General features: G+C 48.8%; 1 protein-coding gene across 2 annotated transcripts in view; it reads left to right on the forward strand.

Moving 5' to 3' along the window:
• DOCK1 (dedicator of cytokinesis 1) overlaps positions 1-27406 on the forward strand; it is a 526335-nt gene extending 498929 nt beyond the window's left edge. For both annotated transcript variants that reach the window (XM_082406605.1, XM_082406606.1), the window contains exons 47-52: positions 3804-3941; positions 11176-11321; positions 15028-15226; positions 19059-19212; positions 22366-22517; positions 26217-27406. In XM_082406605.1, coding sequence (XP_082262731.1) covers positions 3804-3941; positions 11176-11321; positions 15028-15226; positions 19059-19212; positions 22366-22517; positions 26217-26312 — 885 coding nt within the window. In that variant the 3' untranslated portion in view covers positions 26313-27406. The remainder of the gene's footprint in view (positions 1-3803; positions 3942-11175; positions 11322-15027; positions 15227-19058; positions 19213-22365; positions 22518-26216) is intronic.
• The last annotated feature ends 304 nt before the right edge of the window (positions 27407-27710 follow it).

Raw genomic sequence — 27710 nt, forward strand, 5'->3', positions numbered from 1 at the left:
TGGATTGTTGGATCATATAAGTCTATTTTTAATTTTTTGAGGAAGCACCATATTGTTTTCCACAGCAGCTGCACTATTTTCCATTCCCACCAATAATCATGCACGATGGTTCCAATTTCGCCTCATCCTCATCAACATTTGTTATTTTTTGGTTTTCTTTTTGTTTGTTTGTTTTATAGCCGCCATCCTAATGGGTGTGACTTTGCCACAAATCCGTAGGCATTTGATATCAATTTGCCTTGGAATTCTTCTGTGATAAGACACCCTGGGAGCTGAATTTAAGGGAACTTTTTGGCCATGATGGTTTCTTTGCACAAGATGTAAGCCTCAGGTAGGCAGTCTCCCTCTGTTACTAAAAAAGAGGGAGAGAATCTAAAGATCTGAATGATTCCATTTTAGATGTTGTAAAAACCAAAGGGTACAAAATTCAAAACTCCACTGAAGGCTATAAAACCATTGCTACACAAAAACTAGTTTGGTCTGCAAAAGTTCTATTGATTTTTTTTTTTTCCTGTAAGCTTTTACAGAAAATTGGATTTTAAGAGTTTCAAGCCCTACAGAGGAAAATAATTTGCTCCCCAGAGAGAGCTTTATGTCAGCACTATGTCATCACCCCTAATAAGTATATTAAAGGATGAATTTTAAAGTAGCTCACAGGAAAGTCAGGGAAAAAAAATCTGTTTTCTAGCCACTTCATTAAATCAAAGAGTGATGAAAAATACATATTCAAAACATTACCTGTGACCTTGCTTTCATTTGCAAATGTTTTGAAGACCCATCTTTTAATATCAGTAATTGAGTCATGCGGTCATTAAAAATAAGGAGTTTGGGGTTACCGGAATGCTTTCTTCTGGTTCTGTGTTAATTTGTTTGGTTTGGTTTTTTTCCTGAAACTCCATCAGGGCAAAGTGAGGTTTTTCTCCTGAGAATCCCAAGGGTTCCTTGGCAGAGTTTCCATCACTGATGCCTAAAATCATTTGTGAAGGCTGGTTATTAAGTCCCAGGCAGCTCCTGGCTCTGCTGTTGCCGTTGCTGAAACAGAGGGCGCTACTCCCCTTGCAGGCAGGAGCTGGGGTCGGATGCAGGCTGCCTGGGGCCTCTTCTAGGTCTGCGCTCAGCAGCGAGCGGCAGCCCCTTCCTCAAAGGCACAGCTCCGTCTTTCCCCACACGCAGCTGTCCTGTTGGGCATCCCTGCTGTGTGTCCAAAGATGAATCCATATAGACTCACATGAAACCACTGTGGTGCGTGCGTATTTCTCTTTTTTTTTTTAATTTATTTTATTTATTATTTTTGGCTGCGTTGGGTCTTCGTTGCTGCGCGCGGGCTTTCTCTAGTTGCGGCGAGCCGGGGCTACTCTTAGTTGCGGTGCACGGGCTTCTCATGGCGGTGGCTTCTCTTGTTGCGGAGCACGGGCTCTAGGCATGTGGGCTTCAGTAATTGCAGAACGCGGGCTCAGTAGTTGCGGCGCATGGGCTTAGTTGCTCCGCGGCATGTGGGATCTTCCCGGAAACCCGTGTCCCCTGCATTGGCAGGCGGATTCTTAACCACTGCGCCACCAGGGAAGCCCCATATTTCTCTTTTGAAATGCACAGAGATGAAAGCCCAAACCCATTCATCACCCCCAGCCGATGACAGTCGTACCGATGTCGCCGGTGGTGGTGCTCCTGGAACACTTAGCAGTGCTTCCAAATGTTCTTTGCCGCCGGCAGGCCGTGAAACCATGTAGCAGACGCACAGGAGCAGAGACTTCAAATACAGCACCGCCATTTAGAAGGGTGTCTTTTGAGAGCAGGCTGCATGCTCTCTTTGAACAACTCGAGGTGTGACTTTGGGGAAGTCCTCCCCACTCTCTGGGCTCTGGGAATCTCTTTAGATGTGCAGACTCCTGGGATCCACTCTAGACCAAATCAGGGCTCTGGGGGTGGGATTCAGGAATCTGCCTGAGAGATTTTGACGCTCATCTTGGTTGGAATCCAGAGACCATTCGAGGCCTCAGTCCATGGCTTCTGTTTGTGTACTAAGCACCTCATACGTTGGAGTGTTTGCACAGAGCATCTTTTTATTCATAGCTTCAGTTCAGCCCCGAGCAGACACAGAACAAGGGCCGGATCCCACCCTTCTTGTAGAAGGTTATGTCTGACTAATGTCAGGGACCTGTTGAGGGGATACATTTCATACCCCATAAATTTCACCTGGCAGATCACCGTTCATTCAGTCCCAAGACCTGAACCAAAGGGTCTTAACTTTAGTCCAGCAAGTAGCTTCTTTGATATCAAGAATCTGGCCGATTAAGAGTTTTATCAAACCAACAAAAAAAAATGCAGAAATGATGGGACCACACTTTTATACATTTGAGAGAGGGCCATTTTACAAGATGCTTTCAGGATCTAGAGTGGCTGTGCTTTAACCTTGAGACAGCACCCTGACATTTGTCTTCATGCCCAGATAGCCACGACACATTTACCATCCCACCAAAAGTTGTCTGCAGCCTGCCTTTGCCGACCCCCAGGAAGCAAAAGGATTTCTGTGAGCATTTTCTTCTGTTGAACCTGAACAAACTGCAGCTTAGCCCCTGGAGGCTGCCATCTGCAAGAGTAATTCGTATGCAATAGTAAAACGTCCCATCTGGTTTGAAACCTTAGCTGCACGCTGTCCTGTTGGTGATAGCTGTTCGGAAAGGAATGCCTGGCGTGTACCTTGGGTATAAGCCCAACTGTCAGCCAAACACACTTTGTGCCAGGGCAGCTCGAGAGCAGGCTGGGTGGTGTAAACACAGGGGAGCGCTCACTTATTCCGTCCTTTCCTGGGGCACCACAAGAGGCTCCAGCTGCGTGCTGTAAATGGCAGCCAAATACATTTTATGCATTGATTCATCTTGATAAGATTTCTTGAATTTGTTCACATGAAATTCAGTTGTGTACTTATTATCCTTCTTACTAATAAATCTGCTCATTTAGATTGGTGTTCTGTCATATTAAGAAAATCTGTTTTTAATCAGTATTTTGATTTAATTGTAAATTATTAAGAGGAAGCCTCTTAGCTTGATTGCATTGAAGAGCATCTACCTCCCAGTCTGAGCCTCAGGGGAAGCAGAAGCCAGGGGAAGAAAGGAGGCTTTCTCACACCCACCCCCAACGGCTGTGACTCCGGAGGGTCTCTGGGGCTGGGGAATAAAAATGTCTCTACGACGCTTTTAAAGGTCAGCTGTATCTCCACACTCCGATGTGAAGTCTTGGCATGGATATTTGTGACAGCAGTGTTGGCAGAGACATGATTCTTTTTAGTTTTAAGGAAGAATAAATTTGGTTTTCCTTTCCAAATAAGAACATCCTTCAGGACTATAGATCACGTATTATTAGGTTTTTACACTTCGGAATAGGGTTCTCAATTGCCTGTAGAGGCAATATTCTTAGCGAAAAAAATCTTTGTCCTGTGACTTGGCCCTTTGCTAACAGATCAAGTCATAGCTAAACAAATCCAAAACGCAGCCCTTCCCAAATTCAAGTGGAAAGCACGGAGAGGTCTATTCTGGGGTTGATGGTCAAATGTGAGCCAGGCAAAGTAACGGGGCAGCCCTGTGCTACACAGCGCACTAGACGTGTCCGATTTAAAACACAAATGCTTGTCATTTACACATTTTGGTCTGGGGGAGTAACCTGCCTGCTGATGAATTTAATCAGCTGGTTTGACTGGGAAACCAAAGCAGATGCATTTTGCACGTTGCCACTTTCTGTCTGGTGTGCATTTCTCTCCCTAGACCACTAAGCAAGAAATAAGGAACGTCAACCTGTATGTTTTTCAGATTCCATTTTTGGCCGAAGGGATCAGGATTCATGGAGACAAAGTCACAGAAGCACTAAGGCCATTTCATGAGAGAATGGAAGCCTGTTTCAAGCAGTTAAAGGAAAAAGTGGAGAAGCAGTACGGAGTCCGGACCATGGTAAGTGGCTGGCGCGGCAGAGGGGAGGGAGCGTGTCTTTGTGTCACACTGTCTGACTGTGACAGGCTCACAGGGCCAAGTACTTGAGTTGTGTACGTGATGCCTGCTTAGGAAGTGAGATAAGGAACCTCCACCCCTTCATCATTTCATGTGCCAGCAAACTAGCCGCCACCTTTCGATAACTGGAAATGTCAGGGTGTGTAAACGTTCATGAATTTGCTTGATCACCAAATACCCCACTTATGGCTGTGAACACAAGCTACCCATAGTGTTGTGGAGCAACAGAAAAATCTCATAGATCCATCAAGAGAAAAATCTCATAGATCCATGCAACTCAGGCTGGTTCACAGAGACCACACCTACAGTAACACAACACACATGAAGGGTTAAATAACACACAGGGAAACAGCGCTCATGATGTCCCAAAGCCGAGGTAGAGCCTGTGCCCAGGCCAAGGTCAGAGTCATTGAGGGGAGGAGTGGATTGCTGACGTCTGAAGCTGTTACCTGTTGGAGGGAGGGGTCACTGATCTAGGCCAAGGGTAGGTTGCAGGAGACGGGCGGGACACTGGCTGGAGAGAGGACTCACTCAGCAAAGGCTGAAGGCAGGGATTTGAATGGCAGGCCAGGGGCCGGTGCAGACACAGCCATGCCTTGGGCAGAAGACAAATTGTAAGGAGGAGCTGGGAAGGTGACCAGCCCCCCAGAGCCTGGAATGCCAGGATGTTCCAGGATGAAGGACAGACCTGAGCTTTTTTTTTTTTTTTTTTTAACATCTTTATTGGAGCATAATTACTTTAAGCTGGGACGAAGTGACAGTGGGCTGGACATATATACACTACCAAATGTAAAATAGATAGCTGTAGCGGGAAGCAGCCACATAGCACAGGGAGATCAGACCTGGGCTTTTGCTAAGAGTTGGTGGAGGACTTCCCTGGTGGTCCAGTGGTTAAGACTCTGCGCTCCCAATGCTGGGGGCCCGGGTTTGATCCCTGGTCAGGGAACTAGATCCCACATGCTGCAACTGAGATCTGGAGCAGCCAGATAAATAAATAAATATTAAAAAATAATAATAATAATACAATTTAAAAAAAAAAAAGAGTTGGTCAAAGGTCTCCTACCCAGGGCTGAGATCAGGAGCATGATAAAAAAAAGTGGCTAGGCATTTTTATGGACGCAAAATACCTGACAGTTTAAGCCTTATGGCGGGCTTGAGGCAGTCTTCGTGAGCCATGCCTTAGCAGCTCCGGGGGCAGCGGCCGACACCTCACATCAGGGCACCCCTGTGGTGCAGTTCAGAGCATCACTTCCACCCTTACTCAGGGTCCCTGGGAACCTTGGTGAGTCCTAGCCTTGACTGCTTGTGGACTCGGGAAGCGTCTGGCCTAGCAGATGGCTTGAGGCCCCCTTTCTCCATTGTCCGGGGGTAAACATCAGTGTCGCAGAAAGAGGCAGCGAGACCTCTTGTGGTCTACTGGAATCCCGTGCCTGCTGGCGTGGAGTAGGTGTATGCGAGCAGGTCTCCTGTTATCCTGCAAAGGGAAGGCAGGCTGCAGGAGTTACTCCACCTCTCCTAACACAGGACACTCTACCTCCTGAAGAATCAGGTGTCCAACCAGGTGCGCCATCTTGGTTTCTTTTCTGACCCAGCTCCATCTTTCTGCCGTTCTCTAAAGTTCTCTGCTGCTCCCTGTTGAGCTGGCTTCTTTTTGTCCACACATTTATCTCACTTAGCAAACACTAATTTAGTGCTTACCATGTGCCAGGGACCTTGCCGAGGTTTTTAACAATTATGAACTTGCTAGGTTCCTGCAACACGAGGAAGGAGACACTGTGGACATACCGATTTTATAGATGGGGCAACAGGAACGTGGGAAGGTTCACTAGCCTGAGCTTACACTAGTAAGTGGCAGAGCTCTTCTTCTCTTGCCCTTGTGGTTGGAGACATGTAAGAGAGCCAGACCACCCCTGAGAGGGGTTATGCTCTATGCTCTCCCACCCTCCCCAGCCCTGCTGGCCATGCCTGGGCCCCGAGCCTAGGTCCTCCAAGCCCAGGACCTAGTGCTGATCAAATGAGGTGTCTTTGGCCTTGACCGCAGCAGAGCATGAGCCTGACCAAGCCAAGAGTAACACAACTGCCGGGCTGTGGTCTGAAGATTCAGCAGGCAGGAATCTGGGACCGTCAGCCCAGCAGGAACTGCTACAGGTGAGCAGGCTTAGAAATCAGGACCACGCTGGAGGCGCCTTCATTGCAAGTCAGAATCCTCGAGCCGTGCCTCATCACTCTGGAGCTTGTGACTCATTACAATCAGCGTCAAGTGGCCAGAAGAGTTTCAAAGTGCATCACGGTGCACCTCTTTCAAAGTCTGATGCCACTTTTAATTCTTTCTGGGAAATAAACACTTCTGAAATCTCCAGGTTTTCTTACTAAGTGAAAAGCTTCCTCTTTGATCAATCATTGCATGTATATTTCAGGATGACAGAAATCTGTCTGGCTCGCCAGACGTCCTTCATATCCCTTTCTCTGCTGTGATTCATGATTTCTCTGCCCGCTTGTGCTCGCACACAGGGGAGGAGGGCAGGAGGGCGGGGCGGTTGTGTAGGCAGTGGGGCGTCCTCGGCCGGCGATGAGCCATTTGCACCGCAGCCTGAGACGGCCTCTCCTCCACCAAAGTCCCACCCCGAGGCAGGGGCGGCCAAGGCATCTCCACCGCCCCCCCCCACCCCAGCCAGGGGTTGACCAGGCTTATTGGGAATGAAGTTGGGAACAGAATTAAGGATGCATTTTCCGCCCGTGGATGCTTTGTCCCCTGGAGCTGCCTCCCTGAGTCCGCCTCCATCCTGGGACCCCGAAGGCAGGTTCTGCGGCCAGCCTCCCTTGAGCAGACAAAAGGTCAGGCAGATACCCTGTCATTCTCTGAAAAATGTGGTGATAAAATGCCATCTGGAATGAGGCTTTCCCATCTTACCTACTTTGAGAACTTTCAAGCTTCTCAGAATACTTTCAAAAGCAATACAGTATCATCCTGTTTTAAAAAAGATGGATTTAAAAGTAAAAACCCCAGGGCTTCCCTGGTGGCGCAGTGATTGGGAAAAAAAGGTTCAGAGTGTGGCCCGCCCTACGCGCATCACCTGCGTCATTTCAGCTCATCCTCGCCGGCCTCTCAAGGTGGCATGATTATTCCCTACATGCTCAGGAGGAAGCTGAGACCCAGAGCAGTTCCATGTTTTGTGCCAGGTCACCTAGTCTGTGCCAGAGACAACATTCCCGCCTAGTTCTAACCTCCCCCCCGCTGCCCGCCCCGCTGCAGGGACAGAGACGTCCCCTCTCTCAAGGTGTCCTAGCGCTGGAGCTACCCCATCAGGGCTGGGAGAGACCAACTGCTTCAGATGAAAACACAGAAGCCCTGGATCCTCAATTTCTAGAGGCTCTGCTTGGTCAAGAAGGAATTGGGAGGTGAATGGCCCGGGAGAACCCAGGGCCACACCCAGTGGCTGCCCTGCTGATGTGGGACCAAGACTGGCTTCTGTCCCTCCTCTGCCAGAGCCGGCTCCTGCCGTCCCCCTTCCTTTATTCTTCCCAATCCGTGCTTGTGCATCCCGACCAAGACTCAAGGTTGCCTCTCAGGGCAAATCACCAGCCCTCTGTGGTTGGGGGCAGGACGTTCACGGCTGCTTCCTGGGCCTTCGCACGAGCTGGATGAGGTCATCCTGTGGCCATTTGCACCTCCTGGTCCCTGACCGGTTCCCTCCTGTGCACCCCCTCCCTCAACGCTGGCTGCCATGAAGATCATTTCATCAGAGAAATGGAAACCGTCATGCTGGGCGCTCTTAGGAATGGGGCTCACAGCACCCAGATGTCAGATGGGTCGTGGTTCTTCTCCACCGTAAGCAGAGCTGCATTTCCTGGAAGGCTGCATCTCCACATGCCCAGAAGATGATGGACAACGGAGGCAGCATCTGCCAAGCCAGAAAAATCACCCGAGCACGAGGTTGATGGCTGTCTTCTCCTCTGCCCGTCACCTGGATCCAGAGAGGACGGGGTTGAAGTCAAGCTGAGGCGGTTGCCAGGGAGAAGTGGGAAGGCAGCCCCTCGCGGGTCGGGAGGTGGTTTGAGCAGGTGGGTGCTCGGGAATATAGTCCCCAACTTCCGGAACACTGATCCCCACCTCTGAGCCGTCCTCAGAAGCTGCTGCCGTGGAAGAACTGGCAGGGGAGAGCCTGGGTTTTGAAAGGCAGAGGCCGTGAACAGGTCTCACTCAAAGCAGAAAGAGGGTCAGAGTCCCACAGAGATGCCAGAGAGAGGAACAGTAGCCGAGCTGGGCGGGGTGGTACCAGGGGTGGCAGATGGGGGGGTCAGGACGCACCTAGAGTAGCAGGCAGGACTCTTCCTTGGGAGGGTCAGGAACAGAGGGACACAAAACAGGCTCCCAGGCCTCAACCGAGAGGCTGGATGAGAGGAACAGTTCTGGCCTTGGATTGCCGTCTGAACGTGTTTAAGAAAGGGAAACTACTGAATGGGAGAAAGTATCTGCAAATGATAGGACTGCTAAGGGGTTAATATCCAACATATGTAAACAGCCTATGTGACTCAACATCATAAAAACAAACCACCCGGTTAAAAAATGGCCAGAGGACCTCAGTAGACATTTTTCCTAAGAGGACATGCAGATGGCCAATAGGCACATAAAAGGATGCTCAACATCACTAATCATCAGGGAAATGCAAACCAAAACCACAATGAGATATCACCTCACGTCTGTCAGAACGGCTGTCATCACAACGAACACAAATGACAAATGTTGGTGAGGATGTGGAGAAAAGGGAAGCCTTGTGCACTGTTTATGGGAATGTAAATTGGTGCAGCCAGTGTGGAAAACAGTATGGAGGTTTCTCAAAAAACGAAAAATAGAACTACCATATGACCCAGCAATCCCACTCATGGATATATATCTGGAAAAACCAAAAACAGTAATTCAAAAAGGTACATATACCCCAGTGTTCATAGCAGCATTATTTACAATTGCCAAGATGTGGAAGCAACCTAAGAAGATGTGAGATAGATATATATATATGAATACCACTCAGCCATAAAAAAAGAATAAAGTGTTGCCAATTTGCAGCAAAATGGATGGACTTGGAGGGTATTATGCTCAGTGAAATAAGTCAGACAGAGAAAGATAAACACTGTATGATATCACATATATGTGAAATCTAAAAAATACAACAAACTAATGAATATAACAGAGAAGAAGCAGATTTACAGATATAGAGAACAAACTAGTGGTTACCAGTGGGGAGAGGGAGAGGGGAGGGACACTATAGGGGTAGGGGATTAAGAGGTACAAACTATTAGGTATAAAATAAGCTACAAAGATATATTGTACAACACAGGCAATATAGCCAGTATTTTATAATAACTATAAATGGAATATAACCTTTTTAAAAAATGACTGAGAAGAGGATATTGTAGACTTCGAGTTTCTAGAAACATTTTTACAATTTGGGTTAATCTGCAAGTAACCACTTCCTTTTAAGTTTTCCTTATAAAAGCCAATTAATGACAATGGCTGTCTCCCTGGAGTTGGGCCATGGCACCATCATTGGTGCTAAACCCAAGACGGGCCAGACCCTCTGTGCTGGCAGATTTCAGCTGCATATTGAGCCAGTGATCAGTAAACTATGGCCTGACACCTGTTCTTATAAATAAAGTTTTATTGGAACACAGCTGTGCTCACTTATTTCTGTACTGTTTATGACTCTTTTCGTGCTTGGGACAGAGACCTTATGGCCCGCAAGCCTAAAATACTTATTATCTGACCCTTTGCAGAAAACAGTTACCAGCTTCTGCTTTACACTGTTCTTTAGCAATTTTGAACCTTTTACTATTTTTTAAAATTTTATTTTATTGAAGTATAGTTGATTTACAATGTCGTCTTAATTTCTGATGTACAGCGAAATGATTCAGTCATACATATATATATAAATACATTCTTTTTCATATTCTTTTCCATTATAGTTTATCACAGGATATTGAATATAGTTCCCTGTGCTATACAGTAGGACCATGTTGTTTATCCATTCCGTATGTAATAGATTGCATCTGCTAATCGCAAACTCACAATCCATCCCTCCTGTACCCCTTTTCCCCTTGGCAACCACATATCTGTTGAACCTTTTACTACTGAAGAGATAGTGTACAGATCAAATAGTATTTCATGGGCAAAACAAATATTTAAGAAACAGACCGTCTTTTCAGTGGTGTTGTACAATCTCTAATCAACCGTGGTCCCGGGCAGGTCTTCTGTAGGTGATGGGCTGAATGAAACACCAGCTTTGGTGGAGTGGGGATGGGCTTTAGGGAGGTTGAAGCCACACAGAGAGGGAATGCCCTACAGGAATTTGGTTTCCTTCCACATCCTCAGGTTAAAGAAAAGAGCTTCTGCTGCAGCTGCCATCCCAGATGTGCCAACATCTGGCTCGGGGTGCAGATACACTAGCATTTTGTAGCTAATTAGGTGTTGACGTGCTATATTTCAGTGACACTTATTTTGTTAATATACAGTAGTATGACATGACAAAGAGACGACAGAAAACTCTATCCAGAGACCGTTCTTCTCTAGAATGCATCACTGGTCCACTCTCTGGTGAGAAGGAGGAGTTTTAGCAATTCCAGCCATGGATCCATCTAATCCATTGTACCAGTCACTGGCAGGGGAGGAAATCCACCTTTAATTAAGCAGCAGGTGCATCTTATTTTAGCCTAGAGAAGTTCAGTCATTATGCATCCATATATTTAATGATCTTCTTGGTTTGTCACCATGCAGGGATACAAAGTTCATCTAAAGATCTTGTAAATTCTTTCACATTCTAGATATTTTTCTACAAGTTAAATTTTCTGATCAGTACCTTGTACTATGACTCTGGAACAAGTTGATGCCTTGTCTTGGTAGAGAAAACTGCATTTTAAATTTTAAAAAAAACAAAGTTCTTCCTGGTATTTTTCACAATATCAAATCAGATTTCAAAAAACCTCCAAATAATCATCGTTTTTGTCTTCAGGTTTGAACAAGCACATGCACTGTTCATGAAAGTTCATGGACAGTTTTGATCTAGATTCCGGGCTGCTAAGACCACCTGGTCCGAGGTGTCTGCCCGTGCCAGGCTGGGCGCCTTTTGCCACAGCATCAAACAAGTCTCTCTCTCTCTGTTTCTCTCCCCTCTGCCCAACCCAGCCCTCAAGTCTGGATGACAGAAGAGGCAGCCGTCCCCGGTCCATGGTCCGATCCTTCACAATGCCTTCCTCGTCCCGGCCTCTGTCTGTGGCCTCTGTCTCGTCCCTGTCATCAGACAGCACCCCTTCCAGGCCGGGCTCCGATGGGTGAGTCTGGCTCAGCAGCCGGGGAGGGTTGGGAGGGGCTTCGAGGAGCCACCCAGGGCCCTGGGTTTGTTTCATCACACCTGAGAGGATTTTTAAAAATCAAAATTCTCTTTGAAATGGAGACCATCCAAGACTTTTACAATCATGGTGCCACTAAGCCTTGTAGAGTCTTGTGAATTTTTGCGAAAAAATTTCTCGCTTTGGGTACCACTTTGGATGAGGTTTCCATCAAACTGTAAAATCTCCAGGTGAGTGTTCAGTCCTTTTCAGCAAGTCCCGGAAGCAGTGTGATGCATTCCTTGCCAGCTGCGTGCTTGTACTTTTCATCTCTTGCTCACTTCCAAGGTGTCACGCTAGGGCAGGACTGTCACACACAGGCAGGCTTCCTTGAGAGCTGGCAGGGCCACCTTCTTTCTACAAGATCTCTTTGGAGACCCAGTTTTGCTCTTGAGCACCGGATGGCACAAAGCAACTAAGAAGGGATCAAGAACGGAACGGACGGGTAAACATTTCATTGAGCTCCCACTGTGTCTCCCGCAAAGAGAACCTCGTTATTGACATTTTTGTGTGTTTTGTGACTAGCATATATGAAAAGTTTGTTCTGATTATACAGAAAGAAAAAATGTCACATGCAATTTAAACAGTAGAGAAGAACTTCTAATTGTTTTGCTGTTGAGTTTGCACAGTTGCGTGTTTGTCCAAGCCCATTTGGTTTACAATCCAGCATCCCATCCTATCAAATCCACAGGCTCCTGGCCCCTGCGACACGCAGACACAAACTTCCAAAGCGCCCCAAGGGACAGCTCCAACCCAAGTGCCCTTTGTTGCCGATGACCAGTGTGCCCAATGAAGGATGCCAAACTGTTCCCACGTTTTTTTCCTAACAGTAATTTTTATCAGTGTCTGCTACTTATAAGGCCAAGTCCATATGGAAAACCTCAATTTAGAGGTATTTAAATCAAGTGTGCTTGTCACTGAGAGCAAGATTGCTGAAGAAACTTAATTCAACTTCTCCCCAGGTAAATCCCCAGGCTAGTTATAAAAAGGTTTTTATATTTCCAGGAACGTAGGGGTGAGGGCAGAAAGTGATCTAGAGGTTTTAGATGGAAGAGTACTGTCCTGCACATGTGAATACATGAGTGGGAATCGTTGTCTCCACCCCTGGAGCCGTATTTGTTTAACCTTGAACTAGAAGGCATCTTTATTAGAGTCCAGATTTTTGTTCATTCTCGGGGTTGCCACCCTTCACTGCCTAACGGATGTGGAGAAAATGAGGCTTTGGTCTCAAATGGCACCAGTTTTGTGCAGAATAAAGTTCGTCCTGTCGGCAGTTGGTTCTCATAATGTGAAAAATTTAAAGCTCAGCCTTTCTCTTGGTTCCTTGTATATTCCTCTGGATTTCACAGCACAGGTTTTCCCCAGAGCTTTAAGATGTCCACTAATCCTTTGTTTCCCTACGTTAATTATCCCAAGTTCTGCCAAACCTAGAATAAAATCATGAAGATTTTGAAATTTTTATTTAGAGTAGAAGAGATATAATATTTAACACCTAATGGATGTTGGTTTAGTAGTTATTGTGTATCCAACTGGAAAAGTCCAGATGCCCAGAAATGCCTTAATAATCAAAGTCAACACTGGTGTAGTTCATTATTTTCAAGTTTTTATTATGCAAAAATTTCAGACATGTACAAAGGAGACAAAATAGCATAATGAGGCCCTGTACCAGCCCATGAGCCAGCCTCAGCAGTGATCAAATCCTAGCCCACCCTCTCCCTCTTCCATATTATTCTGAAGCAAATCTCAGACCTCATATCATTTCATCTGTAAACATTTCAGTGTGAATTTCTAAAAGGTAAGAATTTACCAAAAACACAATCATACTACCTTTAGCACATGTAAAAAGTGAACAGTAATTCCATACTATCATCAAATATTGGTTTTAATTTCCAGTTGGGGCATAAATGACTTTTTTTTTTTCTTTTTAGTTTGTTTGAAACTGATCCAAATAAGAGCCCCTCTTTGCAGCTGGCTGCTGTATCTCTTTAGCTCTCTTTTAATCCATAGATTTCCCCTTCTACTTTTTTCTTTTCATTTCTTTTCCTTGTAATTTATTTGTTGAAAAAAATCCAGGTTGCTTCTGGTGTCGTCTGGATTTTGCTTATTGCATCCCCTACAGTGTTATTGACTGTGTATCTCTGTCTTTCATATTTCCTGCAGATTAGTGGTCACGTCTAGAGGCTTGTGCACATTCAGGCATGATTTGGGGACAGGATGACTTCAATGTTCTTCCATTCAGAAGGACATTCGTGTCTCTCTCCCTTGCAGTGATGTTAGCAGCTATTGATAATCAATGCCTACATTCAATACCATTACTGTTCAAATCCTGCTGACCATCCAGTTTTTTCTTTTTTTTTTTACAAAATGTAGCAGATGTAATTCTTGCTCTCAGCAGTCAGCGTCTTCTATGGATTTGAAATGTGCTTTTGTGAATGATCCATCTAAGTGTTGACTTTCATGTTACCTCTCCCATGTTGGGGAGCCAAGGTGCTGGAATGGTCTTATTCAGAACAGTGGTTTTGTTCTCAATGTCCCATTCACAAATAAATTTGAAAGAAACCACAGCTAGGATGGCAATGTGACGGGCTTTCTAGGTTCCCTTCTCTTACAATCAGTGTCCCCTTGAAGAAGACACTTCAGTCTCCAGGTGTCCCAGGAAGTCAGGCTTGGAAGGTCACAGTGAGGACTGGGGGCTCCCAGTGGCAGGCTTGGGACCTGGCCCCTTATCCTGACAGCCTGCGTTACCGGGGTGGGATTTGCCCTCCCACGGGGCTCAGGGGCTGCCTGACATTGGGCAGCCCAAGGACAGGGAGCTTCCGTGAACCCTCTCAGCTGACCACTTTGCTTCTCTTAACCATGTGGGAATGATGGGTAGACCACAATTTAAAAAACACATTTATCAGAAATCACAATATAGGCTATTTCTCCTATATGACTGTATGACTCTAGCTTCTTTTAAGAGATCATATCTCTTCTTAAATACCATTTTCATCCCATTTCATTTTGTGAAGGGGGACATCCAGCCCACGGTGCTTAGAGGTTGTGGAGACACACCAGAAGGTGGCAGAGCTGAGACCCAGAATCTCCATCTCAAGCTCAGTTCTTGGCTAAAAAACTGAGGGCATCTCCACATCCTTGCAAGCTGGAATTGGCTTGTTTCTCACTGAGCCATCAAAGGGTTCTCAAATGGAAGCTACCTGTGTACCGATACAGACATTTCTTTGCATTAGCATCTGCCTATTTCTCCTCATTGCATTCGTGAATATTTCAGTATGACTCTCTCAAAGGTGAGGGCTTCCCTTTTGAAACAGACCCCAAATACCATCCTCCCGTCGTAAATCAACAATAATCCCTGAATATAATCATCCCATATCCAGTAAGACTTTACATTTCCCTCATCATCCTGTAAGTGTTCTACTTTTTTTCCAATTTGTTTTTATAGACATTCAAAACTATAACCATTGCAATCGGCAATGTGTATCTTAAGTCTCCCTTGACCTTCCTTTTAAAATCCTTTCTTCCCTTGTAAAATTGGGCATTTCCCAGGGAGCACCTGATTCATTTTGAGTGACTTTACATGGAACTGCAGGGCGAAAAGCAGTGGCTGTCCTAGTAAGACGTCATTGATTTAAAGAACCATTTCCTTTAGGTTTGCTCTGGAGCCCCTCCTGCCAAAGAAAATGCACTCCCGGTCCCAGGACAAGCTAGACAAGGACGACCCAGATAAAGAGAAGAAGGACAAGAAGAAGGAAAAAAGGAACAGCAAACATCAAGAGATATTTGATAAAGAATTTAAACCCACCGACATTCCCCTGCAGCAATCTGAGGCTGTGATCCTTTCAGAAACGGTAACTTCACAGGGAGCTTTCCCTCGCTCCGCGGTAGCTGCCGGGACCTGTCTATGCTCCACATTTAGCCAAGGGGGCTGTCAATTGGATTTCATTGCCTTGGCTATGAAATAGTCATTTGAAAATCGGGGGTCTCTCACGCGCTCCGCTTGTATGACTGGCGCCGTAGGGCATATGCAGAGGCGCAGAGGAGAGCTGCATCTCCCCGGAGGATGCTTGTCTTTGCCCCCGTGCTCCAGCCTCCATCCCGCAGGGGCTGGGGGCAGGGCCAGCTATCAGCAGGCCCCACATGGTTCTAGGCTCCGCAGCAGTGTTGGACTTGCTTCCCTTAGACATCCAGACGTCTCTGGAGATGAACAGGATGCTTTTGTTGTCAGAGAGCAGTGCTGCGGGCCAGCTAACGCTGTTCCCTTGCCCCTTCCTGACCAGAAATCACTAAGCCACCGTTCCTGCCCGAATGTTATAATCTGCTCAGCTAGCGTCCCAGAGCCCCTTCCCGCTGGGCTGTGCCAGCTGTACACAGGCCCGTGTTATCCTGCCAGCCTCATGTGCTCCATGCCTAAATCCCTTGGCCATCTTTCAGAAGGATTTTCAGGGACGTAACATGACACGTGCTGGTGAGTTGACATTCAAGATGGATCCCAGGGAATCTCGTTCGCTCCAGAGTCTGGGGCTGTGTGATGCCAGTGAAACCCGAGCGGCACGCTCTCCCCCCAGGGCCGGGCCGGGCGGGGGGACCCGCAGCTCCCAGCAGCGCATAGCAGCGTTTGGAGTCTGGGGGCAAAAATGAGGCGCCGACAGCTTCTGGGGTGAACCGTATTCAGCACGTGCTGTTCGTAGACTGGAGACAAAATAAAGAAGAGGCTCTCCGAGGCCGTCAGCTTCAAAGGTTAAGTCAGGCTTAGAGCTGCCTCCCCCTCAGAATGGATGGACGTTTGCCTGTACGGTGGCCAAGAAAGTGCCTGCCCTGGGCAGGGAGTCCATGACCTGTCCCGGCTGTTACTGAAGGGTTGCTTATCAAAGCGCCCAGGTGGGACCACCGTTTAATAAGATATGCTTCACTGCTTGTTGATATCTTGAATACCAGAGGGTATGTTTCATCCAGACCGCATGCCATGGAGACCAGCAGTCACATGCTGCTTGGGTGTTTAGAGGTGGAAGGGAAGACCTCAGAGCCACGACGCGGTCTTCATGAAGGCAGAGGCCCTTGCGAGGCCTTTGGACACAGCTCGGACTGCAGCTGGGCTTTGGTGTTTCACTGCAGAGTGCAGGTGGCCCAGGGTGTAGGGCCCGGGGCGGGACTGGCCACAGGCTAGCATGAAGTGCCCAGGTGCAACCTCACGCAGTGGGATCCAGAGGTTTCTGATGAACCCGCCCCTGCCCCCTGTGCTCTGTCCACTCTTCTGGAAAGTTGGGAGGCCAGCGACCCTGCTGGAACTGGCTGGCACCCCCCTCTCTCTGGAGTCCAGACACCATCACTGGGTGGGGGAACGAACAGCAGCATTTTTTGAATATCTACTAAGTGCAGACCCTGTGCAAGTCTTTCGTACATTTTAATTTAAGCTCCACTTCAAGATGTTAAAACTGAGGGCCTCAGAGAACTTGAGCCACGTGGCAGAGTTGAACAGAATTAAGTTGCGTGCAGAGAAGGGAAAGGACGTGCCAGCCTCAGCCATCATCGCAGTATAAGTCTGTCCCTCCCCACCGTGGCCCTGCTTTCCCGCAAAGATGGGCTGAGTTCAGCACAAAGTGCACCCCGCCCCCCGTGGCTGGCCCGGGCTACCCTCAGCCAGTCCACAAGAACCCACAGGGTCAGAGCACAGAACCTTGACCCCGCTGTCGGCCTCTGAGGAGTCTCAGACTAAGCACCGCTGCAGCTGCAGGGGCTATAGGCCTCCTGACCTCTCACTGGAGGCAGACTAGCTGCTCTTGTCCAGCCCAGGTACCAGTCTGTCCTCGGGTTACAGCTGCTGGCAAGGTCTGTGAGTCCAGCTAGGCACCTGGAGTTTCCTATTCAAGCCTCCGTGTGCCTGGGACCGGCCGGGTGCTGCGGGACAGAGCAGGTGGGCTGGTGGGGCCCGTGAGAGGGAGGGTTACTGAGTGGTGGCGGTAGCCCCTTTCCCTGGGGCGGCACTGGGCTTGCCCTGCTCTGTGCGCCCACCTGGCCGCCTCGTGCTTCTGCAGAGGTTTTCTCTGTTCCCTCCACGGGGCTGGATTCGGCTTCCTGCCTGAGTTTGCATCGTCAACAATTTCATGACCTCTAGCTAAGCCTCTCAGAGTCGGCCTGGGGCCGGAGGGGCGCCTTCCACGTGCAATTTGCATCTCACCAGTAAAATGTCCTCTGCTCCCCGAGTCGTCAGAATGTGCACTTATGGGATGGGGTGGGAAGGATGGCAGGAGCACCTACGCAATCCCTGAATCCCCGTCTCCAGCCCCCATACACACGCACCCGAGGAGAAGCCCGAGCTCGGCAGGCTGTCCCAGACCTCCCGCAGCAGTTGAGCTGCAGGGAACTCATCGGTTTCTGCAGATGAGGGGTGACACCTGGTCTCCGGTATCTCCTTCATTGGCATGGGATAGTTCTGGCAGTCAGCCTGTTGGCCAGTGTTCCCTCAGTCCCCCGTTTACCAAAGGGCTTAAGCCTTCCTCCCCTCCTTCCAGCCTCAGTAGCCTCCAGGGAGGTCCTGCCTTTGCAGACCACTTAGAGGCACATGCTGCCGCCCACCGGCTCTGCAGCTGACCCTCACCAGCAGGCCCAGGAATCAAGCCCGCCGGAACCAGGCCCAGAGCCCTGCCCTCCCGCCCTGCCCGTCCTGGAGCAGAAATCTTGATTCCTCCTTCTCAGCTGGGTTAATAACTTTCCTAATTACTCCTACCTTGGAGTATTTTGAACCGCTTGCGTTCCCCCAGGCCTAATGATCTGAGACCAGGTTGTAAGAAATAGATAAATAAAACACCCCGATGTTACAGATGCAGGAAAAGGCTTAGGTGGGAAAAGTCAAGTGCATCCGAAAGTCAGAGATGGGGAGGAAAAATGCAATGAAAAGTGGAAAGAATTCCTACTCAGTAATAGCGTAGCATGAGAGAAGATACAGGAGATGAATAAAGGAAATCCTTCGGCAAGTTTCTAGATTTTCACGTACCTGCCAAGAAAGACCAAGAAATCAGGCGCCTGAGGCGTTCTGGTCACTGAGCAAGTCGTTGAGTCCACTCATGACCCTCTGGAGCTTTCCTTGTGTGCTCTCACCCCCACTGAATGGCCCACATTACATTTATGTCCAGGAAACATGTGGTGTGACATCTACCCCAGAGTGGGTAAGGAGATTATTATGAAGCTTGTATCAGTTTGCCAGGGCTGCCGTAACAAAGTACCACAGGCTGGGCAGCTGAAACGACAGAGATTGATTGTCTCACGGTCTGGAGGCTGGACGTCCAAGATCAAGGTGTCAGCCGGGCTGGTTCCCTCTGAGGCAGTGAGGGGCATCTGTTCCTGGCCTCTTCCCCAGCGTCTGGCGGTCGACCAGCAGTCTTTGGCCTCATTTGGCTTGTACAAGCATCACCCTGATCTCTGCCTTCATGTTCCCGTGGCGCTGTCCCTGTGTGCATGGGTCAGGGTCCAAATTTCCCCCTTTTATAAGGACACCAGTCATATTGGATTAGGAGCCCCTGTAATGACCTCATCTTAACTTGACCATCTGCAGACACCCTATTTCCAGATAAGGTCATATTCGCAGGTACTGAGGGATTAGGACTTCAACATAGGAATTTTTGCAGTGACACAGCTCAGCCCATGACAGATCCTAACTATGCTCTTTCCGTCCCTCTGATGTAGATAAGTCCCCTGCGGCCCCAGAGACCGAAGAGTCAGGTGATCAACGTCATGGGGAGTGAAAGGCGCTTCTCGGTGTCGCCGTCCTCACCGTCCTCCCAGCACACGCCTCCTCCGGTCACGCCGAGGGCCAAGCTCAGCTTCAGCCTGCAGTCTAGTAAGTGGGACACTGTCCGTATTTGAATTCCTGACGTTGCTCTGTGACCTCCCCCTCGATCGAAGTCTCTAAAGTTAGACACACCCTCTCTGCCCAGCAGATGGTGAGAGTTTTGACGAGCACCTGACTTCCTGGGAATGTCCCCGGGGACTAAAGCAAATCAGGCCAAAGCCCAGTCCTGGGCTCCTGCGCTCCCTGGGAGGAAAGCGTGGGGCCCGTTCAGCTCTCCAGACCTCCTGTGTGCTGGGGGTAACTCGAGAGGCATGTGGAATGTCCCCCATTTCGTGTCACCAGATAATGCAGCCCAGGGGGGCGGGGTGGAGGGTTGTGGGCCTTTTTGTGTCCAGGAGGAATGGGAAGGAAAGAAGCCCTGCCAGGCTGTGCTGAGGGGCTAAGGGTAGAACTTACTTTCCAGTTTTGCCCGATTTCTAGGGCCGCTCGATATATCACCACAGACTTGGTGGCCTAAAACACCAGAAAATTACTGTCTCACAGTCCGGAGGCCAGAAGTCTGAAATCAAGGTATCAACAGCCTTGCTACCGTGTAGAGGCTCAGAGGGAGAATCTGCCCGTGCCTCTTCCAGCTTCTGGTGGATTCCGGCAGTCCTTGGCGTTCCTTGGCTTGTCAGCGCATCACTCCAGTCCCTCCCCCCTCTTCCCAGGCCTTGTTCTCCGTGTTTCTGTGCTCTGTCCTCTTCTTACAGGAGACTGGAGATTGGGTTTAGGGCCCGTCATAAATCCAGGATGATCTCCTCTCGAGATCCTTAGCTAATACGTCTGTAAAGACACTATTTCCAAAGAAGGTCCTGTTCTGAGGTCCTGGGTGGGTGTGAATTGTGGACTGATGCCGTGGAACCCACTGCAAGTGGTAGCCGGCTTTTCGCCACTAAAGTCAGGCCGGCCAGAGAGGTGACATCCTGGCAGGAAGAAAGTGGCAGGGAGTGAGGGCAGCAGCAGAACGAGGGCGGCCGGAGAAGGAGGATGGGGAGGACCTCCCTGGCGGTCCAGTGCTTAAGACTTCACCTTCCAGTTCAGTGGGTGCGGGTTCAATCCCTGGCCGGGGAGCTAAGATCCCACATGCCTCGTGACCAAAAAAACAGAACACATTAAAAAAAGAAGCAATATTGAAACAAATTCAATAAAGACTTTAAAAATGGTCCACATCAAAAAAATCTTAAAAAAAAAAAGAAGGGGGGGGGGGACGGGGCACCGCAGCCTGAGGGGTGGCTTGCGTAGGGCAGCAGACAGTTGTCCTCAGCATCTGGTTTCTTCTTGCCACAAGGGGACAGCGGAATCTGGAGATGGTCCATCTGGTCGGGAGCCAGGGCTGCCACAGTGATGAGCCTGAGAGAGCCCCGCGTTTCTGGGCTCTGGAAGGTCGATGGCCTCCTGGTGTGTCCTAGTTCCACATCCTTGCACTATATATAACCAGTGATCTGCTTCAAAAATATTTTAATTTTTTTTTATAAATAGCTGAAAACAGGCACCACTGCAGCGGCTGTGGAGAACACTTGAGTGGTTCCTTGAAATTAAACATAGAATCGCCATAACCCCCAGCAAGCCCACTCCTAGACATTTACCCCAGAGACTTGGACACAAGGACTCAAGCAAATTCTTGCACGCGAATGTTCATAGCTGCATCATTCACAACAGCCAGCGAGTGGAAACAACCCAAGTGTCCATCAGTTTGTGAACAGTTAAACTAAAATGTGCATCCAGAGAAATACCCTGCAATAGAATATGATTCAGCCATTACAAAAAAAAGTTCTGGTACATGCTACCACATGGATGAACCTGGAAAACACTAAGTGAAATAAGCCAGGACAAATATTGTGTGATTCCAGGTATATGAAATAGCTGAAATAATCAAATTCATGGAGACAGAAAGTCGATTCGAGGTTATCGGGTTGGGGGGAGAGCGGAGGGGGAATTATCACTTTCAGGGTAGAGCCTTTGTGTTTGGGGTGATACAATTGATAGTGGTGATGGTTGTGCAACAGTGTGAATGTGGTCGATGCCACTGATTTGTACACTTAAAAATGGTTAAAATGGTAAATGTTAAATAAATACCATAATAAAAACAACCAGTCACGGGGGCAGTCATTCAATCAGAGACCACCTTCTTGCTCCTGGATTCAACTGCAAGACTTCCTTATAAATTGACACAACTCTTCCTAGGAAGCACTTTCCTGTGAAGGGTTTTTCATCAGATGCATCATCGGGGAAAACTTTAGAAGAGACCCAACAACAAAAATGTCAGTTTTTCTCTCTTTAACATAAATGACAAACAAATTATTTCTAAGAGTCTCAACAAAGGCTGAGAAAGTATATTGCCTTAATGATCACTCCTCTGTCTGAAAACAGCTCCTTTTTGGTTTGCTTTAAAAATGGTACTTCCCCTTGGCTTACTTAAAGCACCAGCCGCAGCGGCTGCTACTGCTAATAACTGCATTTCGTACAATTGGCTTTTCCTGGTGTGAGAGTTTTGCAAGGCAGGTGGCTGGTTGCGAGCTGTGTTATTAGACTTGGCTTTAGTGAAGCTCCCCGGCTCATAACTGCAGGACGCCTGGTGCAGCGTCCCGGCTGGGCTCTGAAAACTCCAGGCGTAGACGGTCCTTGTGACCCCAAGCTGTGTAGATGCCACCAAGGCAGAGGGGCCTAGGAGGGATCAGAATGGTCCCAGGTTGGGAATTCCCTGGCCGGTCCAGTGGTTGGGACACTGTGCTTTCACTGCCGAGGGTCCGGGTTCGGTCCCTGATTGGGGAACTAGGATCCCACGGGCCTCAAGGCGCAGCATGCATAAATAAATAAATAGATAAATAGTAAGTAAATAAATAAACAGTAAATAAAATAAATAAATAAGGGTCCCAGGTTGACGTGGCTGTTTTTCCAGTGGTCTGATCTGTCCTTTAAACTCAGGTTTTAGGCATCTCGTGATAGTTGGTATTCTCTTTCTAGAGCATGCCCTTCGGAGGCAATGCCACCCCTGGCCTTCTCTGCCCCTCTCTGCTCTCTTTGCCCTGTTGACAAGCATTTCTGGGAGGAGAAGGGGTTCCCGCTTCCCTGCCACTCCTGAGAGGGCACAGAGCCGCCGTGTGTGTGTCCACGCCTGCTGGGGGTGTGGGTTTCATTCTCATCCACCCTGTTTCCCAGGTTTGGAGCTGAACGGCATGACCGGGCTGGACGTGGCTGAGGTTCCGCCCCCTCTGCCTCTCAAAGGCACCAGCGCAGACTACGGGACCTTGACCGAGAACCTGGACCTGGCGGGCTTGCCGAGCCCCCTGCCCCCTCCTCCTCACCAGAGGGTAAGTCAGGACTCGGGGAGGGGGTTGCTCACATCCTTCTCTGCACCAGGTAGAAGCCCCTCCTTCCTGGCGTTAGCGTGTTTACTCCGGGCAAGCCGAGATGTGATTCCGAGCAGAGGTCACAGTGGTTGGAACGCCGGCGCGTGTGGTCTGTCGTTCTGTGTCCTCGCTGCAGGGACGCACTTTCCCACGGGGGCCACAGGACAAGGCAAAGGGGGAAGAACTCCAGCCCATGGATCGAAGGGCCACTCTCGTGACCTTGGAGGTCACTGCACTTCTTAGGAAAGTGTGGTGTTGAGAAATAGCTTTTGTATGAAGAGGTTTGTCTGACTTTTTAAGAAGCTGGCCGATGCCACACATGGTGGGGGGCCTGTGCTCCTGGACACCAGCCTTGCCCTTGAGAAGCCCTGGTCCCGGCAGCTCCTACAGGCAGCCCACCCTCGCACCGGCCACTCCCGGGTGGGGACAGGCACTTGCTGCACAGAGAATCTGCAAAGGAGAAGCAAGGTTGGGCAAACCCTCTTCCCCGAGGCCACCCATCCCTAGCCACACCTCTAGCCCTGAAACCTACCCCACCCTGTTTAGATTCGGGGTGCTGGCTGCCGCAAGCATGGTCAGCCAACTCGAACCCTCGTCAACACTGGTGCCCAGGCTGGTCCCCCCTTGGAAACCGTCATTAATCGTGTCTGATGTGCTCACTGCTCTGGCCTCTGGGCCTGCCTACTTATGCAAACGTCAGCTAAAAGTCTGAAAAAAACACCTAAACCTGTGCCTCTGTTACCAACTCACAGCTCTAGAAACATTCTTTTGAGATCCCCCCGCATTCTCTCCTGCTTCTAAAGGCTGCTGTCACACAGGCCTCTCCTTTGTTCACTGGCCCGGCTGTGTGCAGAGGTCCGCGTGCCCACGTGAAATGACCCAGCAGCGCCGGGAGATCCGCATCCAGGTTCATCCCTCCCCCAGCCACGCTATTCACAGCCTAATGAAATTAAAGCCATGCAGACTGAAGAGTAGAATATCCCCGACCACACGTGCAGCTGGTCAGCCTCTATAACGTAATTACACGGCAACAGAACTCCTGTAGAACATCGAAGACGTGAGGTAGTTACGTGGCCACGATTCTTTTCATAACAGCAAGGTGTGTTTTTTCCCCTTCTAAAACAATATAAATCCTACATTCTTTTTTCTTTTTTTTTTTTTAATGGAGACTTTTTCACTGAGCTTTCTGCAAGTTTATTACCTTCTTGTGAGAGGAGTGGAAGAAAGAGGGGATTTATTGACAGTATATTTATTCGATTATTCCTTTTGCGTAAGAAAACCAGACAAGCAGTGGGGCTTCCTCTTTGGTGCTGAAGGGATGGTTTGTCCTTCCGAGGCTACAGTGCCTTTCGGATCAGCCCTCTGTCCCTCGAGATTCCATGATGGGGGACCGGCCGGAGAAGGGACCAGGTGCCCCATGATGGCTTTTTAGGAAGCTGGAACAGTTTGTAGCAACTAAGGAAATGTAAGTCTGACCCTTCCTGCAGATTTTCACGACAGGTTAGAATAAGAAGAGGTGCAGGGAGTTGAGAGAGATCGTTGACTGGTTGGGGTGTTGTTTTCCTAACAGTGTAGTTAACTGATTCCATCCTGATTTTCATATCTTTATTTTATCGGAAAAGCAAGAGTGTCCCCCAGGTCTCCCTACACTGAAAATTCTGAACTTGGAAGTGTGAGCGAGTCCATTTTTGTTACAAATCAATTCAGGGGCAACATTTGATGGTCTCGGTTTCTGGGACACATCATCTGAGTTACTGCTGCCACCGCTGTTGGGGGAAGGACAAACATGCACAAGCTTCGGCTCCATTTATAAAGGGGTGTGAGTTCCATGAGATTAATTACCCAAGTCGCCTTGCTGTCGGTGTCTTGTTTGACGTACCTGCAGCTGAGTACCCCTTTAGGAGGCATGCCTGTGGGTTCGGGTGTCATCTCTGGGAGCAGCTGGGTTTCCAGGGGTGCCTCCCTTTCAGGCCCCAAGAGCTGTTGTGGGATCATGATCGGTTTGCCCTCCATGGGGGCTGACCCATGTCCTCCTGTCACTCTCATTGATCAGCCTCGGGCTTATAGTCAACTCTCTCTCTAGTTGTTGCCACTTTAAGCTGTCACTTCTTTCAAAATGGCTGTTACGACCGGTCGTCCAAGCTCTCGAGCCACTCAGTGGTGACGAGCCCACCATGCACGTCTCTGGCACAGAGGGCAGTTCCGACCGTGGCCCGGCCCCGCGCCGCTCACACCGGCCCGCGCTGTTGACTTCCACGTGTCAACAAGCAGCTGCCTCCTCAGAGCCGGAAATCGGTCTTTCTTTTGACCGTTCATACCAACTTAAAAAGATTTACAAGTCTGTTCTTTTACTTGCCTGGTTACAGTGTCTAAATATCATTACATCAGTTCTGTGTTTCCGCATGGATTCTCTTCTCTCTCTTAAGCCCTAGATCACTTTAGTATCTGTGTGTCTCAGAATCAGGAGGAAATTTGGGCAATGAGTTAAGACGCGGCTTCATCACTGTTCTGTCCTTGAAACTTCTTTTCTCACGTTGAGCTAAATGTGGACCTCCCCTGAGAGGCTGTTAACAATCCACTCTCAGCCTTAGTTAGAGGCCAGTGCTTTGTGATCTCCTTCTGGTGTGTTCTACCTGTGGCGTGTGCCCACTTATCCTGGTCTGTTTATTTGTTCCTCTGCTCATTCATTCACTCATTCATTCATTTGTTCACTCATTTCTTTATGTATGTGGTCAACACACGTTGACCTCTTGTGCGTGTCACGTGCCCACCAAGAGCAAGGCCACCAGCTGCCCTCCATCATTCACACCCTGACAGGTACATCCCGTTTCTCTTATCGCCGTTACAGTTGTAAATCCATTCTTGAGAACCTAAGGCCAACTGTGGCCCATAAGCCACGTCCAGCCCGCCGCCTGTCTTTGTAAATAAACTTTTATTAGAACACAACTGCACTCATTTCTTGATAAACTGTGCTCCCCTCATGAAGAATTTAAACATCCCCCTAACCTTGTTCATCCTCCTCTGTTTACAGTTTGGGAAGAGACTGTGGATGAGAAACTACCTTGTCAACGGGTCACTTGGATGGTGGCCACAGGTGCCACCATCACCCACTCGCTGACCCTCTCTCATGTGGCCTTTCCATTTCTGAGAGCAAAGCAAGCCTCTCACCCACCCACCCATGGAGAGCATCTCCAAGGACTTGTTTGGCCCTGAACCATTTCGGGGCATCTTCAGGGGGCATGAGGAGGGACCTCTGGGTGGTCCTCACCCCGGGAGGCTCAGCTGTGACATGGCCAGGCTGCCTGGCTGGCCCTGGGTCCTGCTTTGCCCACATTCACTTGTCCTTGACCATTTCAGCCGCCTGCTTCTGAACCCGGTCCATTCCCAGGGGCCCTTAGGTCAACAGCACGTGGATTTAAAACCACCACCCAAAGAGCAGAGGTTACACGTCTCAGGGGCTGTGCAGACGTGTGACGTACCACGTGTGAAATAGTGGCCGGGGCCACAGCCACGCGGTCCTGAGTGTGGCCGACCGGCTGCCGGCCCCGAGTCACGAGGAGAGGGCAGTTCCCACCCAGGGCTGCAGGTCGACTTTCCCTCACCGCCTTACCCCGCCGGCTCAGAGCCCCCCTGGAGTCTCCCTCGTTTTCTGTCTTCCAGCATCTCCCCCCTCCGCTGCCCAGCAAGACCCCGCCGCCGCCGCCTCCCAAGACGACGCGCAAGCAGACGTCGGTGGACTCCGGGATCGTGCGGTGAACGCGCAGCGCCCGCCGGAGAGCGAGCTGGTACCCTTCCTCTCCCTCCGCATCTTCTCCCACGCCTGGCGTTTACCTCATTGGGCCTGTGATGTCTGATGTTTAGTGCAATTGCTTTTCCTTAACAGGAGTTCGTCTCCAGCCACGGAGTGAGAGGGCTTTAGCACTGGGGAGCGAGGTGGATACGGGCCTGGGACGTGCTTTTATGTTTAGCAAAGTCGGAGGCTTCTGAGTGTGTCCGTCTTGAGAGAGCCTAAGTCTTGCCCAGAAGTCCCTTCTTTTTGTGCCAAATGACGCGTTAGCAAAGAGGCCAGTTGACCTGAGTGGAGCGCAGTAAGGAGAGCTTAGGCCTTCACTGCAGAACTGTGTAGTGACAGCTTAGGGACCCTCATCTCTCGAGGCCAAACCCCGGCTGACTCTTGCAGGATGTTTTATCAAACCCTCCTGGCTGCACCTGGTGGTGTGACTTTTTGTTGGTTGAGTGTCCCTTCAACTTACATCAGGCAACTAAGGTCAGCCCTTTCAGGGAAGTTCCTGATTTCCTTGGGTGTAATTTAAAATAGGATATTTCTCCGCTACTGAGCAGTTACTAATTTATGGAGTGGAGACACCATTAAAAATACTGGGATCAAGTGGACAAATAAATGAGTATAGGCAGATCGATTTTCTCTCCTTTTCAAAAAACAAAACGTAGACCACAGGAGATGGTTTTAATTGGGTGAATTCTTCTTGTGCTCATTCTGTACAGAAGTTTGTATATATGAGGGTCTTTAGAACTTGTTTTAATTTTTGTGGTCCTTCTGTTTATTGTAATACGTGTCCGCAAATGGTTCCCAATATGTGTTCTTAATGTTTAACTGAGGGAAGTGTAAAAAAAACCCAAATTAAATTTTCTTGGGTTTTTTTTCCCCAAAACTCGTCCTAAAAATCATTGTCGACAATGATTTTAAAAAAAAAAGAAAAAAACTAACTTAGTATAACCTAATATTTTTATTCTATCATCTATATTTTTTTATTCACTATAATCATGATATTCTTCTAGTAGGCTCGAAAGTTAATCCGTGACAACGAAAAATAAAATGTCATTTAAAAAGACTCACGGTGTCTGACATACTATGTTTTCATCCCTTGATGTAAAATCTAAAAGCCGCTGTTTTCTATTTTGCTTTCTTAAAGAGCTTTGTAACGCACGTTTATCTGTATGTGCATCCTTCTCAAACACCGGTCTTAATCATCTGTGTTTAATTGTCTCTGACTTGGAGGCCAGATAGACAGCACCCACATGCCTCTGCGTGCGTCTTTGCGTATCCTTACAGGCAGAGCAGACCTGAGCCTAGCGAAGGCTGGAGCTTTCTCCCCTCAACCCAGCCCCGGGGCCCTCTGGCTGCACATTATTTAC

The sequence above is a fragment of the Balaenoptera borealis genome (genome assembly GCF_965194805.1).
Source record: "Balaenoptera borealis genome assembly, chromosome: 10".
NCBI classification, from domain to species: Eukaryota; Metazoa; Chordata; class Mammalia; order Artiodactyla; family Balaenopteridae; genus Balaenoptera; species Balaenoptera borealis.